Below are 15,266 nucleotides of genomic sequence, written 5' to 3'. Positions count from 1 at the left end.
TGGAGTTCAGGGCAAGTTGAGCTGGATTAAGCTCAGAGCAGCAGCACCTCGTGGAGTGGGCCCACAGTTGTCAGAGGCCTTGCGGTCTCCTCGAATGCTACAGGCTGCTGGGAAAATAAACCCGAGGGAAGGATCCACTCAGGTGTCCATACCCAAAGGTGCGTGGGGTCAGGGTATGGGAGATTTTCAGCTCCGAAGGGGCCGCTCCCCAGCAGGAGAAAACTGATGAGGATGAGGCTTTATTCACGGAGCAAGGTGGACTGTTTGCCTCCCTGATGTGGTTGTACGTTTCTAGGCAGTCGCCTGGTGTTGGGGGAGTTGTGTGTCATGGGAGGCTCAGGAGGGCCTCAGCACAGTCGTGGTCCTGTGACCAGCAATTCAAATGCAAAGGCTGGACCTGGACGGAAGCTTGCTGAGTTGGCTGAGAAGGGGCTTTGAGTATTAACTGCCATTTAGATCTGATAGTTTGGGGGTGAGTCATGGTCTCTCTGACAGAGGGGTGAACCACTCTCCAGCAAACCCGTGCTTAGACAAGACACAGCATCCTGGTCCTTCCCTCTTCCCATCGTAGGTAGACAGGGGACCTCAGCAGATAGCGTCCCCCAGGGGCTGGCCAGGAGCTCCACCACAGGTTCTCGTTTGCGGGAGGCTCTGGCTGGTGGCTAGCATGCAGGGACCTCTGAGCAGGACACTGGCTCGTTCACGGTTTAGCATTTAATCTATCTGCCTGTTTCCTTCTGAGTCACGGGGGAGGAAGGGTTTGGAGCCCATTTCGAGAAGGTCTCAGAAGTCCGGGCTCCTTAGGGTTACTGTCTCATTCTCCTGGGGTCTGTTTGGTTTATTGAGCACATTCTGTGTCCATCGTCTTGTGGAAGGAAAGCGGTGACAAGACACCCTTGATCCCTGCCTTCCTGAGCCCCTTGTCTCAAAGGGAAGGCCTGCTGACAGGCAGGGATGATAAGTGCTGTGAGGGGCCCCGTGCAGGGTGACCAGGGAGCCCTGTGGGGAGAAAGCAGTGTGTGACTGGGGCCTGCAGGAAGAGTAGGCATTCGCCACGTGCAGTGGGGAGGGTGTTCCTGCAGCAGGGAACAGGCGGACCGCGTGGCCCTGTGTGGCCTCTGGGGAAGCACAATCCCAGGGCCTGTCCTCCAGCGTGGGGCCCCGGGCGGGTCTTGAGCCAGGGCGTCCGTCAGAAGCCGAGTGGCCGCTGTGTTAGGTGCCTGAGGCTGCCATACGAAGAACCACAACTGGGTGGTTTACAGCAACAGCAACTTAAGTCTCTCACAGCTCGGAGGCCCGAAGTCTGACATCAAGGTGTAGACAGGGCCATGCCTGCTCCCAAGGCTCTAGGGGAGGATCCTTCAGCATCTCTACCAGCTTCGGGCACTGACTGACATTTCTCGGCTCCTCGAAGCATCACTCCCGCCACATGGCCGTCTTCTCCCTGTGTCTTCACATAGGCTCCCTCTGGGCTGTGTCCAAATTGCCCCCTTGTATGAGGACACCAGTCATGGTGGGTTAGGGCCCATCCCAATGACTTGGCTTTAATTCAGTTGCCTCTGTAAAGACCCTGTTTGCACGTAAGGTCCCATTCTGAGGTCCCGGGGTTACACGCTGACATTTTTTTTTGGTGGGGAGATACAAGTCAACCTGTCATGCCGTCTGCCGGGGGTCTGGCCCGCCCTGCAGCCTCGCATTTCACCGGTCCTGTGTGTTCTCCTGCAGAACCGGGTCATAGGGAGGCCCAAAGGGAAGCTGGGCCCCGCCTCCGCGGTGAAGTTGGCCGCCAACCGGGCCACAGCGGGAGCTCGCCGGCGCCGGACGCGATGCCGCAAGTGCGAGGCCTGCCTGCGGACCGAGTGCGGAGAGTGCCACTTCTGCAAGGACATGAAGAAGTTCGGGGGCCCCGGGCGGATGAAGCAGAGCTGCATCATGCGGCAGTGCATCGCGGTGAGTGGGCAGGAGGGGCCTCCGGCGCTCCAGGACCCGGCCCTCCTCTGCAGGAGGCCCCACGCCCCTCTGCATCAGGCTGGGTGGTTTCTCTGCTTAAAGAGAAGGTTCCCGCAGCAGCCACTCCTGAGAGACGTGCCCTCTGGAAAGAAAGGGGCTCTGATGAGCGCTGTTTTCAAATCCCACAGGGCAGGGCTTCCTGCCGGGTGCTCAGGCTCCTTTTCCTTCATCCTCTGATGGTCTTACACCTCCTTCCTTCCCTAGATGGCCCGGTGCTTTGAAGTCTCTGCCATTAGAGAGGTTAGGGCAGCCTATCCTGTCTGTGACCCCGTTGCCAGCATTTTATGATCCAGTTCATGTAGGCCCTCCCTTCCTTCCTGTCCTACCTTCAAAGTCAGAGGTCTGGGTGGAAGGTCAGTGCTCCTCTGAAGGGGCAGCCCCGGAGAAAGAGGGCTGATTTATGGGGCTCTGGGCTGCGCAGAGCCTGGCCAGCCCCCCAGACGGTCTGCCTCCCCTCGCATCGCGTGGTGCCCCAAGACAGCTCAGGGGACACAGACTCTGATAACTTGGCATGTCCCATGGTCTGCCTGTGGGTTCCCTCCTGCATACACCCACAGTCTGTTTTCCCTGGGGTGCTGCTTTCAAGGCCCCGGGTCCTCCCTGTGGGTTTAGTGATGTCTGCTCAGGCGGAGGGACAGGATCCTGGGCAAGCTCCTCCGAAGGCCCAGCCTGGCATCCGCGAGCCTGCTGTGCCCTCCAAGCCCAGGGCACCTCCCCCTTGTCCCTCCACATGCACACACTGAGGTTTGTTTTTTATTGTGAAAAATACATAACAAAATTTACAATTTTAACTTTTGAGGTTTTTTTGGGCAAAATAAATATATTTTTGTGCTATATTCAATACATATGTATAAGGTTTTTTTTGCATAAGAAACATTTTATTCGTACTTAGACTTAAAAAAGTCAATAAGCTCCAATAAATTATCACAGTATATTTTCACTTTCTTTTTTTAAAATTTTATTGTTACTTGTATTTATTTGCTATACAAACAGGCAAAAATCCACTCCCTAATCCACCCAACCAAATAAACATATATCAATTTCAGTGCACAAATAAAACATTTTTCTTCTGATCAAACAGGTGGTTTATGTTGTTCATCAATTATTTTTTATCTCTTTTTTTTAAAAAATGTTTTTGGGGGGATTTTTAAAATATAGTTTACAGTCAATATTATTTTGTATATTGGTTTTAGGTGTACAGCATAGTGGTTAGACAATCATCTGCTTTGCACAGTGTTCCCCCTGATATTTCCAGTACCTTTCTGGCCCTGCATATAGTAAGCACAGTATTATTGACTATATTTTCTATGCTGTACTTTAATCCCCATCACTTTAACCAGTTTTAAGTGTATAGTACAGTCACATAACCTATATGCCCATGTTGTGAAACCGATCTCTGGGACTTTTTCATCTTGCCAGATGGAAACTCTATCTCCATTAAACCACAACTCCTCTTTTCCCCTCCCCACCCGCCAACCCCTGGCAGCCATCTTTCTCCTTCCTGCTTCTCAGAGGGACTGCTTTGGACACTGCGTGTGAGTGGAATCAGACAGGGTTTCTCCCTCTGGGACTGGCTTATTTCATTCAGCATAATCCTCTTAAGGCTCATCCAGGCTGTAGCCTGTGATGGGATTTCATTCTTTTTAAAGGCTGCATGATATTCCATTGTGTGTTATCTACTGCATTTTCCTCATCCTTTCATCTGTCCTTGAACATTAAAGTTGCTTCCACGTCTGTTAATGATGCTGCAATGAGCATGAGTGTGCCATACCTCTTTGAGGTCCTTTTTTGAATTCTTTTGTATATATTCCCAGAAGTGGGATTGCTGGATCCTAGTTTTTAGGTTTTTGAGGAGCCTCCACACTGGTTTTCCTAGTGGCTGCGCCGTTTCACATTCCCACCAGTTATTTCTCTGGAAATGACAGGCTCCCTTGTTTCGTCTTTGAGGAAATAATGCCAATATCCACGGGTTTTTCTAAAAGTCCTTCCCAGTAGCCCTAGCTGGTTTAGCTCAGTGGATAGAGCGTTGGCCTGCGGACTGAAGGGTCCCAGGTTCGATTCCGGCACGAGGGTTCCAGTTTCCCCATGTTTCTTGTTGTCTCCACAATTTCTTGTTATTTTCTGTTTTTATTTGATTAGCGTGGCCATCCCAATGGGTATGACGTGAGATATCTCTTATGGCTTTGACTTGCATTCTCCTGGTGAGTGATACTGAGAATCTTTTTATAGGTTCAGTACGTGATGACGTCTGTGGGGCTTTTTTGGAGAAATGACTTGGAAGTCCTTTGCCCAACTTCTAAATTGGATTGTTCGTATTTTTGTCGTTGAAATGGGAGTCCTTCGTATAATTTGGACGTTGACCACTTATTCACATAAATGATGTGTAACTATTTCCTCCCATCCATAGGTTGCCTTTTCACTCTGTTGATTATTTCCTTTGCTGTGCAGAAGTTTTTAAGTTTCATTGCTTCTGTTTTTGTTACATGTACCCAGGTCATTTGAATAGATTTCAGGGAGTTTGAGATCCCCCTTGAAATTAAATACGGATTTGTATCCGTTGCATGCGTGGGTGCATTTTTGTAGAGGTGGTCCGGTGACTCGTGTTCTGTCGGGATTTGAGAGGTTGTCTGCGGAGACCGTTGTTTTTGAAAACAGTGTCACCTGCAGCTTGGTGTGTTGGCCGTGACCCAGGACTGTCTCCTTTTCAGCCTTGTGTTTTCTCTCCCACCGTCTCCCGCCCGCCCAGCGTCCCGGGCCCCGTGAGAGGAAACCTGTCTGCTGTCACCTCTTCTTTTTATATATCTATTACTGATTTCAGAGAGGAAGGGCCAGGGAGATAGAGCCCTAGCTGGTTTGGCTCAGTGGGTAGAGTGTCGGTCCTGCGGACTGAAGGGTCCTCCCTGGCCCAGGCCCTAGTCGGGGCTCCTGCAGGAGGCAGCCAATTGATGTGTCTCTCTCACATCAATATTTCTCTGTCTTTCCCTCTCTCTCCTAAAAATCAATGAAAAAATATTTTGGGGTGAGGATTAAAAAAAGAGAGAGAGAGAGAGAGAGAGAAAAGATCAATGATGAGAGAAAATCATCAATAGGCTGCCTCCTACACACCTCACACTGGGGATTGAACCTGCAACCTGGTTATGTGCCCTGACCAGGAATCGAACCATGACCTCCTGGTTCATAGGTCGACGCTCAACCACTGAGCCACGCCAGCCAGGCCTATCACCTGTTCCATCACCTATTCAGTTCTGGTTCTCGTCCGGTACCTGGCACAGTCGGTGCTGGTTGAAGGAAACCTCACATTGATGTGTCTCCTCCTTCCCACCCCGATGTGGCTTTTGGAACTGATCGCAGATGCAGGCGTGGCCTGACTGGGAGGTATGGGGAGGCTTCTTACTCTTCCGCCAGCCCTTCCACTTTGTCGGGATGTTTTATCCACCCGTCTTCCTTTTCTAGGCCTTCTCTCTCGATGTGCCAGAGCCTCCCTCTTCCCACAGAAGCCTTCCCTTTGCCCGCTCTCCACGAGGCTTCCCCGCAGACTTGATCCCTTCCCACCGTCCAGCACCATCTCCAGTCCTGGGCTTCCTCTCCTGGGTCTGTGCTTCCCTTCTGCTTCTTCCTCTCATCACTCTTTCCCAGTCAGATGCCTCCCATCCTAGACCAGCGCCTCCAGTGTATCCCAATGTGCTCCCCTCTTCTTTCCTCTCTGAGCCCAAATTCCCTGGCTCTGTGCGTCCTTCAGCACCCGCCTCTACTGCTTCCGGTAACACCTGTACATGACCTATCTCTGTTTCCCTGGGATTTCTGCATGATCGGCCTTCATCGTCCTAAAAACCTCGAGGAGCAGCTGTCTCCCTCATCACTTCCCCTCTCGGCCACTTGCTTCAGGCTTTAGCAGATGTTCCTTAAGTATTTGTTGAACAAATGATGACTCTTACCTTCCTTATGTTTTGTTTATTTGAATTTCAGTGTTTGTGCCATGTTGTAGATTTTTTCCACTGGGATGTACAGTGGCATATAGATCTGTATATACCTGCGCGTTCGAAGCTCCTCTAACTCCGTTTATTCAGTATGGCCTGTGTAGTTCCTCTGGATCCCTGTGCCAGGTGCTGGGAGCCAGGTGTGTAGAAAGGCCGTGTGTCAGGGCAGGGGCTTTAACAATCTTTCCCCTCTTCAATATCATTAGGACCCAAAGAGCTTTTGCTTATGTGGCTTATTCACTAAAATTACTATATTCAGGATTAACACTGAGTTCATTAAAAAATAATAAGAAATCCACTTCATGAAAACATAAAATTTTATGAGAAATAACTACATCTTCCAAACAAAAATGGTTTGTGGAAAGAATGGCATTGTGTTATGTTTTTGTAAATCTCTTTCATGCCCGGTCCGTTAGAAAAGACCTGGATTTTCGTATCTGTTTCAGTATTCATTGTGTTGCGATGTTTTAGAGGAACCGTATGAGGACTGTCTGGCCTCACTCAGATGCCTGGTTGAAAAGGCAGGAGTGTTTTAACAGTCATTTCAGATCATCTTGGGTATTTTTTCAGGTTCTACCAGCACTCAACGGGTGGCAGTTTCTTAAAGGTTATTTGTAATGGGGACTCTGAAACTGTATCAATGAACTTTTTCGTAGTTACTTAAATGCCATGAGTCTTTCTCGCCCCTGAAATAGCTCATTTGCTCATGGGTGATGATGTAAATGATGTTAGCCATTTGGAAAATACTGCTGCACTGAGTTATGCAGATTTTCTAAATATTGGTGCATAGCATTATACAACGTTTAAAAAGCAAAAACCACTAAAAACCACATTTGCTAACACTGCTACCAATCTCGTCAGGAAGGTCTTTGAGTATTGGGAAGCTGTTGGGTTCACAGTGGCTAACGTAAGTTTCCTAAGATTCTAATTTCTGTTTGAAAATTAAGCATTGTATTATTTGCAACCCATGCTGTAAGTTATTTCTCTGGAAATGACAGGCTCCCTTGTTTCGTCTTTGAGGAAATAATGCCAATATCCATGGGTTTTTCTAAAAGTCCTTCCCAGTAGCCCTAGCTGGTTTGGCTCAGTGGATAGAGCCTTGGCCTGCGGACTGAAGGGTCCCAGGTTCGATTCCAGTCAAGGGCATGTACCTTGGTTGCGGGCACATACCCAGTGGGGAGTGTGCAGGAGGCAGCTGATTGATGTTTCTAACTCTCTATCCCTCTCCCTTCCTCTCTGTAAAATGTCAATAAAATATATTTTAAAAATAAAAATAAATAAATAAAAGTCCTTCCCAGTAGAAGGATGTTCTGGAGGAAGTGGCCGCTGGAGCCCTCAGCTTGGCCACGGGAGTGCTTCTGCTTCGGATGACCACCGCTTGGCATGCAGCAGAAGCACTGCCCTATTTTGTCACACAGAATGGTAAAGGGGTCAAGGGGCAAGGTTTCATTTATTCATTCTATTAAATTTATCTTTATTGTTGAAAGTATTACAGATGTGTCATCCCCCACCCCCACCCCCCATTGACCCTCTCCACCCTGCTGCCGCCCCTCCCCAGGCCTTCACCGCACTATTGTCTGTCCATGGGTTTTGCATATATGCACATATGTTCTTTGGTTAATCTCTTCTTCCTGCTCCCACCTTTCCCTCTGAAATACGTTAGTCTGCTTCATGCTTCAGTGTGTCTGGATCTCTTTTGTTAAGGGTCCATGTCTTAATAAAATTAATCATTTTTGCTGCCTCATCAAACACACTCTGAAATGAAACTGGTGATCTTTTTAATGAGTGCGTGGCCAGGAGTAGCTCAGTGACTGCTAGTGCACTGTGAGCCCTGCCCCGTCTAGTGCCATCACCCAGCAGCGCTACTGTCAACACGGTGAGAAAGGCAGATAATGTCTTAGCATTGTTCTTTTTTTATTTTTAAAAATATATTTTATTGATTTCAGAGAGGAAAGGAGAGGGAGAGAGAAAGAGTGATGAGAGAGAATCATTGATTGGCTGCCTCTTGCACGCCCTCTACTTGGTATCGAACCCGCAACAGGGGCATGTGCCCTTCACCAGAATCAAACCCGGGACTCTTCAGTTCGCAGGCTGACGCTCTATCCACTGAGCCAAACTGGCTAGGGCTTAGTATTGTTCTGAAGGGGGTTTTGACCTACTTCTCAGTCCTTCTTGTGAAGGTCTTGGGGACCCCAGAGTCCATGGCCTAGGCTTTGATACCCCTGGGGAAATGCAGCCTCAGCCCCCACAGAGCTGGACTCACTCCCCACCTCCTTCAGGTCTCTCCTCAAGTGTGAGGCCCTCCCTGACCTCCATGTTTCAGATTAGCCCGCCTTCCACCCCTCCCCCTGGCCCTGCTTGCTGTATTTTTCTCCCATATCCCTTGTCACCATATAATATACTGTATTCTCCACTTTGCCCTCCTCCCTCCACTAAGATTCAAGCTCAGGAAAGCAGAGGCATTTATTGCTATACTCCCAGCACTAAGAGTAGCTAGTACCTGGCGCACAGAGGTAGTAGTCTTAAGTATTTGAATGAGTGACTGGGTGAATAAATGAATGACAGTGGCAGGCCGGAGGAGAGTAGCTCATGCCTTTGCCCTGTTCCCTTGGGGCCCCGGCCCCTGTTGACTTCTGCTCCCCCCCGTTCTCCAGCCAGTGCTACCCCACACCGCCGTGTGCCTAGTGTGTGGCGAGGCGGGGAAGGAAGACACGGTGGAAGAGGAAGAAGGCAAGTTTAACCTCATGCTCATGGAGTGCTCCATCTGCAACGAAATCATCCACCCTGGATGCCTTAAGGTGAGTGGCTCCGGGTGGGACCTGGCTATGCTGCTCGAACACCCCAACTCGGGGCCTTTAGTGTTGGTGAAGCTTGGGGCAGGGGGAACTTGGATTCCTCCCAGGGAGGGCCCTCACATCTGGGGGTTCTGTGTGTCAGATATGAGCTGAGGGCAAGAAGGGTCTGGAGTAGCTCAGACCTCACGCACAGGTGCGGGTCCCCCGCTCCCTCTCCCCAGCCAGTACCTCAGAACCACAGAGTTTCCAGAGTCTCCACCTGGGCCAGAGGGAGATGCTGGCTGGTCAGGCTGCTTGCTGGACCCTGGCTTGGGGCTTCTGACAGGACTGGGGCCTGGCCAGGCGAGGGCCCGTAACAATAGGGGGTTGTGTTCCTGGGTGCCGGGAACCTGCCCTTGGTGCGTCCGGGCCGGGCTGCCCTGTGGGGACTGCCGTGCTGTACCTGCCTGTCTTGGGCAGCAGGTTCTTCCTTTGAAAGGAAGAGACTGTTGTGGGCTGGCACATAGCTTCTGTCCCAGAATGTCAACATACCTGGCACCTCCCTGTCAGCTTGTGTGCATCTGTGTGTTTTAAAGAGATCGGGGTGGGCCTGCCCCAAATGGTACCTCAGCCCCGAGTGTCCCCTTTTCCCTAGGTGGCGTAACCAGTCTGTTTTGACGCTCACCGCCCCCTCTCTCACACTCACACACAGACTCTCACTCTGAAGGGGACGCTTTGCTAGTCCCTGACTTTGGAAGTCAGACCACCCCGTCTTAATTGCCTGGTTACTTCTCTCTCTCCCACATCAGAAGCTCCTCCAGGGTGGGGACAGCAGGTCTGACTTGCTCACACCCAGCACCACCCAGTACAGGGCCAGTGAATGAATTCAGAGTCACCTGTCTTTTTTTTTTTTTTTTTTTTTTTTTTTAAATATGTTTTATTGATTTTTTACAGAGAGGAAGGGAGAGGGATAGAAAGTCAGAAACATCGATGAGAGAGAAACATTGATCAGCTGCCTCCTGCACACCTCCTACTGGGGATGTGCCGGCAACCAAGGTACATGCCCTTGACTGGAATCGAACCCGGGACCTTTCAGTCCGCAGGCCGACGCTCTATCCACTGAGCCAAACCGGTCAGAGCCAGAGTCACCTGTCTTAACCACTCTTGTTTTCTTTTAGCCAAAGATGGGCTGGAAATGGCATTTGGGGCCGGGGCGGGGGGAGGGGGGAGAGGGAGAATTAATGTTCCTGGCAGAGGTGGCCTCTTCCAACCCCCTCCCTGTTTGCTGACTGACTGTCCCTCGCAGATTAAGGAGTCAGAGGGCGTAGTCAACGATGAGCTTCCAAACTGCTGGGAGTGTCCAAAGTGTAATCACGCTGGCAAGACCGGGAAAGTGAGTGCCGGGCTCCCAATCCCACGGGTCAACCCGGGAGGGGCGGACCTTGGCCTTGCCAGTCCAACCTGTGCCCACATGGTTGGCTGGTGGGTGCTCTGGGCTCAGGGAAGGGCGCTCGTCCAAAGATATACAGTTCGCTTGTACCTTCTCTCTTTTTGGCCTACAAGCAAAAGCGTGGCCCTGGCTTTAAGTACGCCTCCAACCTGCCCGGCTCCCTGCTCAAGGAGCAGAAGATGAACCGGGACAACAAGGAAGGCCAGGAGTCGGCCAAGCGGAGGAGCGACTGTGAGGAGGCGCCTCGGCGCAGGTCGGACGAGCACCCCAAGAAGGTGCCCCCAGACAGCATCCTGCGCCGAAAGTCAGACGATGTGCACCTGAGGAGGAAGCGGAAATACGAGAAGCCCCAAGAGCCGAGTGGCCGCAAGCGAGTACGTCCTGGGAGGGGCGGGGCGCGGGTGGCCTAGCCGGTCCCAGGGGCGGGGGCGTGGGGCATGCATGGGCCTGGGGAGAACTCGGGACCCCGGCCTCTGGCTGCCCTGAGCAGGTCGCCTAAGTTCTGAGAGCCCTGCCCAACAGAAAGGAGGGGTAAACCAGCCAGTCACTCCTCTTCCCACCCCTTTAGGCCTCGACTCTGCAAACGTCCCCTGGTTCCTCCTCTCACCTCTCGCCGAGGCCCCCTCTAGGCAGCAGCCTCAGCCCTTGGTGGAGATCCAGTCTCACTTACTTCCAGCAGCAGGTGCTCCCACGTCGCCCCGCCCTCCCTCCCGAGGCCCTGGGGACTTGCCAGCCCCAGGCCACCCCTCCACCCCCAACCCCGCCCCACTGGTTCTCCAGCCCCCGAGCTTCCCAGGCCTCAGCCCCAGATCACTGGCTCAGGGTTCTGGCGCGGGGCCTGGGAAGCTGACCTGTGGTGGGGAAGCCCTGCAGATCTGGGAAACCTCGGTGGCCCTGCTCCGCCCCCTGGCCCTTCCAGCATCAGCCACGAGGTGGCGCCTGGTTCTGTTCTCCCCGCTCTGGCCATTAAGGCTCGGCTGGGAATCCCACAGGCCCTGCCTCCGGGACTGGCTCCCTGGGCCAAGTCCGCCCTGAACTGGCCACTGCACATCTCTGGGTCTGTCCCAGGGTGGGAGGTCAGTGGGTGGGAACAGTTGGACCACACTACCCTACTTCCAGCCTCTTCCTTAAAACCAGCCGGCAGGGCCCACCCATCAGAGTGGATTTGGGGTGAGGTGCCCCTCCAGCCCCTACTCTAGAGACCACGGCCTGGTGGTGGGGCTGGGTGTAGAGGGGACCAAATCTCTCGAGCCTGGGAGCAAGCTCTGCATCCTTTCTGTTCTGTGACAGCTAAAACCTGGCAAAGAAGATAAGCTTTTCAGGAAAAAGGTACCCTCTGTCCCTCCCCTCCCCTTCCTTTCCTTCATCTCACGCCTGGACTGGGGCAGGATCCTGGGAAGAGGGTGGGGAGGCTTGAGTGGGTGCAGCCCTGAGCCGGGACTTAACCTGCCCTTGCCCCCTGCTCACCGGCCCTTGCCCCGTCCTTCCTCAGCGGCGGTCCTGGAAGAATGCCGAGGACCGGATGGCTCTAGGCAACAAGCCGCTCCGGCGCTTCAAGCAGGAACCGGAGGACGACCTGCCTGAGGCGCCCCCGAAGACCAGGGAGAGCGACCATTCCCGCTCCAGCTCCCCCACAGCCGGGCCCAGCACCGAGAGCGCGGAGGGGCACGACGAGAAGAAGAAGGTGAAAATGCGCCGGAAACGGCGGCTCCCCAACAAGGAGCTGAGCAAGGAGCTGAGCAAGGAGCTCAATCAGGAGATCCAGAAGACGGAGAGCAGCCTGGCCAACGAGAACCACCAGCCCATCAAGTCGGAGCCCGAGAGTGAGAACGAGGAGCCCAAGCGGCCCGTAGGCCTCTGCGAGCGCCCCCATCGCTTCAGCAAAGGGCTCAACGGCACCCCCCGGGAACTGCGACACCAGCTGGGGCCCGGCCTGCGCAGCCCACCCCGCGTCATCTCCCGGCCCCCCCCTTCCGTGTCCCCGCCCAAGTGCATCCAGATGGAGCGACACGTGATCCGTCCGCCGCCCATCAGCCCCCCACCCGACTCGCTGCCCCTGGACGATGGGGCGGCCCACGTCATGCACCGGGAGGTGTGGATGGCCGTCTTCAGCTACCTCAGCCACCAAGACCTGTGTGTGTGCATGCGGGTCTGCAGGACCTGGAACCGCTGGTGAGGAGGCAGTGCCCCACTGGGGCCGGGAGCAGGGAGCTGGTTGTGTGTCCAGATCTGCGCTAAGGGTTGGGCTAGACCAGGGATGGAGTGTGGGTGGGAAGTAGGGTCCCACCTTGAGTCAGTGGTCAGGCCCTCCGCCTAAGCCCAGTCCAGCTTAAGTCTCTTCCTCCAAGAGTTCCAGCAGCTACGGCAGTCCGGTCAGCCTGGACTTGTCAAAAGAATGAAGCCTATTTGACTTCCTGACTTGGCTCCTTGGAAGATGAACAGGACCAGGTGGAGCCCTGTCCTGAAAGTGTTAGCCCAGGTTATTAACAGCAACGGTGCCAGTGACTGACCTTAACCCCAGCCTTGATATTTCTTAGCTTTCTGGCCAAGTTACGTACCTTCCTTGTGAATGGGTACGATACCTCTGCTCAGGCTTGTTTTGAGAAACGGTGTGTAGAGGGTGTGCTAAGCCCCCATGAAGTGCTTAATGGAGAAAGGTGCCAGCACCTTCCGGGGAGGGCCTGTGACAGTCACAGCAGAGGTGCCCAGGTGCAAACAGACGGGACCTAAACAGAAGGGTTCAGAGGGTGGAGTTAGAAGCCTGTCCCCGAGCTGGGAAGGTGAGGAGTTACCACAAGTGAGACCCCAACTCTGACGGCACCCCCTCTGCTGGGTCTGGCCTCCAGGTGCTGTGATAAGCGGTTATGGACCCGCATCGACCTGAACCACTGCAGGTCCATCACGCCCCTGATGCTGAGCGGCATCATCCGGCGACAGCCCGTCTCCCTGGACCTCAGCTGGACCAATATCTCCAAGAAACAGCTGAGCTGGCTCATCAACCGTTTGCCAGGTGAGCACAGGGCCAGGGACCCCAAATGTGCAGGTGCAGGGGCTGGTGCATCACCTGACCTGCGACCCCTTCTCTGTTCCCCCAGGGCTCCGAGACTTGGTGCTGTCAGGCTGCTCATGGATCGCGGTCTCGGCCCTCTGTACCTCCAGTTGTCCGTTGCTCCGGACCCTGGATGTCCAGTGGGTAGAAGGGCTAAAGGATGCCCAGATGCGGGATCTCCTGTCTCCACCCACGGATAACAGGCCAGGTGAGTGGCCAGGCTTGGGGGCAAGGCCATGTAGCAGTGGTGTGATTAAGCTGTGCTGTTGGGTCTGATTTTCACCACAGCGGCGTGCAGAAGGTGTGCAAAACCCCTATTAAATGCTTAATGGAGAACAGGTGCCATCTGGTGTGCGGGTCCTCCAACCTTCTCTGGCCTCAGCCCGTCCCCAGGGGATGCCGGGAGGAGTTTGGCTGCTGTGTTCTCAGTTTGCTTCAGGTACCCAGGGGCTCCGAGAGCAGGCAGAGGCTCTTTTCCACAGCCTCTCCAGGGGCTCTCACAAATCCGACTGCTTCTCTGTTAATTTATCCTGCATCGGCTTCAGGCCCCCTGGAGCATCAGGGCCAGGGTGGTTGGACAGGGGCTCCTGTAGAGCTCTCCAAGGTCGGGTTTCAGGGGTCATCGCTCCCTGTCAGCAGCTTAAATGAGGAAACCATGGTGACTGAGAGATGCTATGCTGTCGGCTCTGTCTGGCCCAGTACTGCTGGGTGGCGAGTGGGCTCTGTTTCTAGGTCTTCTGAACTTTCAAGAATCTCAATGTGTAAAATTTTATGTGTATATTTTTTTTATTGATTTAAGAGAGGAAGGAAGAGGGAGATAGTGATATAAACATCAATGATGAAAGAGAGTCATTGTTTGGCTGCCCCTACATAGGTCGATGCTTAACCACTGAAACATACTGGCCAGCTGATCTTCTGATTCTTAAATATTGGAACTGATTCTGATTTTGGGGGGGAAACACTCAATGACGAACTGAAACCAAGTGTTATGTCTGGCTGGTAGGCCTTTTGTGTCCTGTCAGGTTGATATGCTGCCTCTCTCCTCCCTGCCCCTCAGGTCAGATGGACAATCGGAGCAAGCTCCGAAACATCGTGGAGCTGCGTCTAGCAGGCCTGGACATCACCGACGCCTCTCTGCGGCTCATCATCCGCCACATGCCCCTGCTCTCCAAGCTCCACCTTAGTTACTGTAACCATGTTACTGACCAGTCCATCAACCTGCTCACTGCAGTGGGCACCACCACCCGGGACTCCTTAACAGAAATAAACTTGTCAGGTCAGTCGGGGTCACCCAACAGGGACTGCCCAGCATCTGGTGGGACAAGCTGGGAATTTCACATTTGTGCGCCTGCTATTATTATAGGATCCCAGTGTTCGGTCCTAGGACATAGCAGTGATCAAGACAGATACACAGCCCAGTTTAGAGGGGAAACATGCTGCAGAAGTTATTACCGGATTTGTAATAATTGCTACCAAAAATGCTGGGAGCCGTGAGCGCCTAGAACAGTGGTTCCTGGTCCAAAACAAGCGCCAGGGAAGCTTCCCTCAGTGGGCACAGGCTGGCGCCTGGCGGGATGAGTGCTGTGGGATGGGTGGGGAGCAGTGGGCAATAAGGCAAGGCCTGGCCCAGTAGGTTAGTAAGCAGCTTGCTTTCTGCCATCGTTGTCTTCACTTTCGCGCACCCTTCCTGACCCTGCTGTCGCAGGTTGGAGAGAAGAAACTTCCAGTGCCTTTACGGTTCGTTGTCTTGTCGCACACGTTGTGAAACCTCACACATCCCTCCGCTTGCTAATGGGGAGGGAGTTTGTTTTTAAGGAGTTGGGACATGAGGGACAGTGAGATGGACAGAGGCATGATTTTTCTGAAAGAATTCCACATCCTCCATCACTTGTTTTTGCCGTAAGCTTATAAAGAGGGTCAGCCACTTGGTGGGGAGGAATTTGAAAGGTTAAGGGGTACCCTTGGAACAGGTGTTAACCCCCCCCCGCCCCCCGTCACTTTTCCCA

At 53.2% G+C, this 15,266-nt stretch overlaps 1 protein-coding gene across 3 annotated transcripts in view; it reads left to right on the top strand.

Annotated features, from left to right (window-relative positions):
• The window catches only part of KDM2B (lysine demethylase 2B), a 92,537-nt gene that overhangs the window by 75,522 nt on the left and 1,749 nt on the right, over positions 1–15,266 (top strand). For 2 of the 3 annotated variants that reach the window (XM_080650631.1, XM_080650629.1), the window contains 10 exons: positions 1,726–1,950; positions 8,642–8,785; positions 10,068–10,154; positions 10,325–10,585; positions 10,780–10,893; positions 11,502–11,540; positions 11,704–12,383; positions 13,058–13,221; positions 13,307–13,468; positions 14,318–14,536. In XM_080650631.1, the coding sequence (XP_080506757.1) occupies positions 1,726–1,950; positions 8,642–8,785; positions 10,068–10,154; positions 10,325–10,585; positions 10,780–10,893; positions 11,502–11,540; positions 11,704–12,383; positions 13,058–13,221; positions 13,307–13,468; positions 14,318–14,536 (2,095 nt within the window). The remainder of the gene's footprint in view (positions 1–1,725; positions 1,951–8,641; positions 8,786–10,067; positions 10,155–10,324; positions 10,586–10,779; positions 10,894–11,501; positions 11,541–11,703; positions 12,384–13,057; positions 13,222–13,306; positions 13,469–14,317; positions 14,537–15,266) is intronic. The other variant, XM_080650630.1, reaches the window with a different exon arrangement.

This window comes from Plecotus auritus (genome assembly GCF_963455305.1).
Source record: "Plecotus auritus genome assembly, chromosome: 13".
NCBI lineage: Eukaryota > Metazoa > Chordata > Mammalia > Chiroptera > Vespertilionidae > Plecotus > Plecotus auritus.
This window is presented reverse-complemented; position numbering and strand designations above follow the sequence as displayed.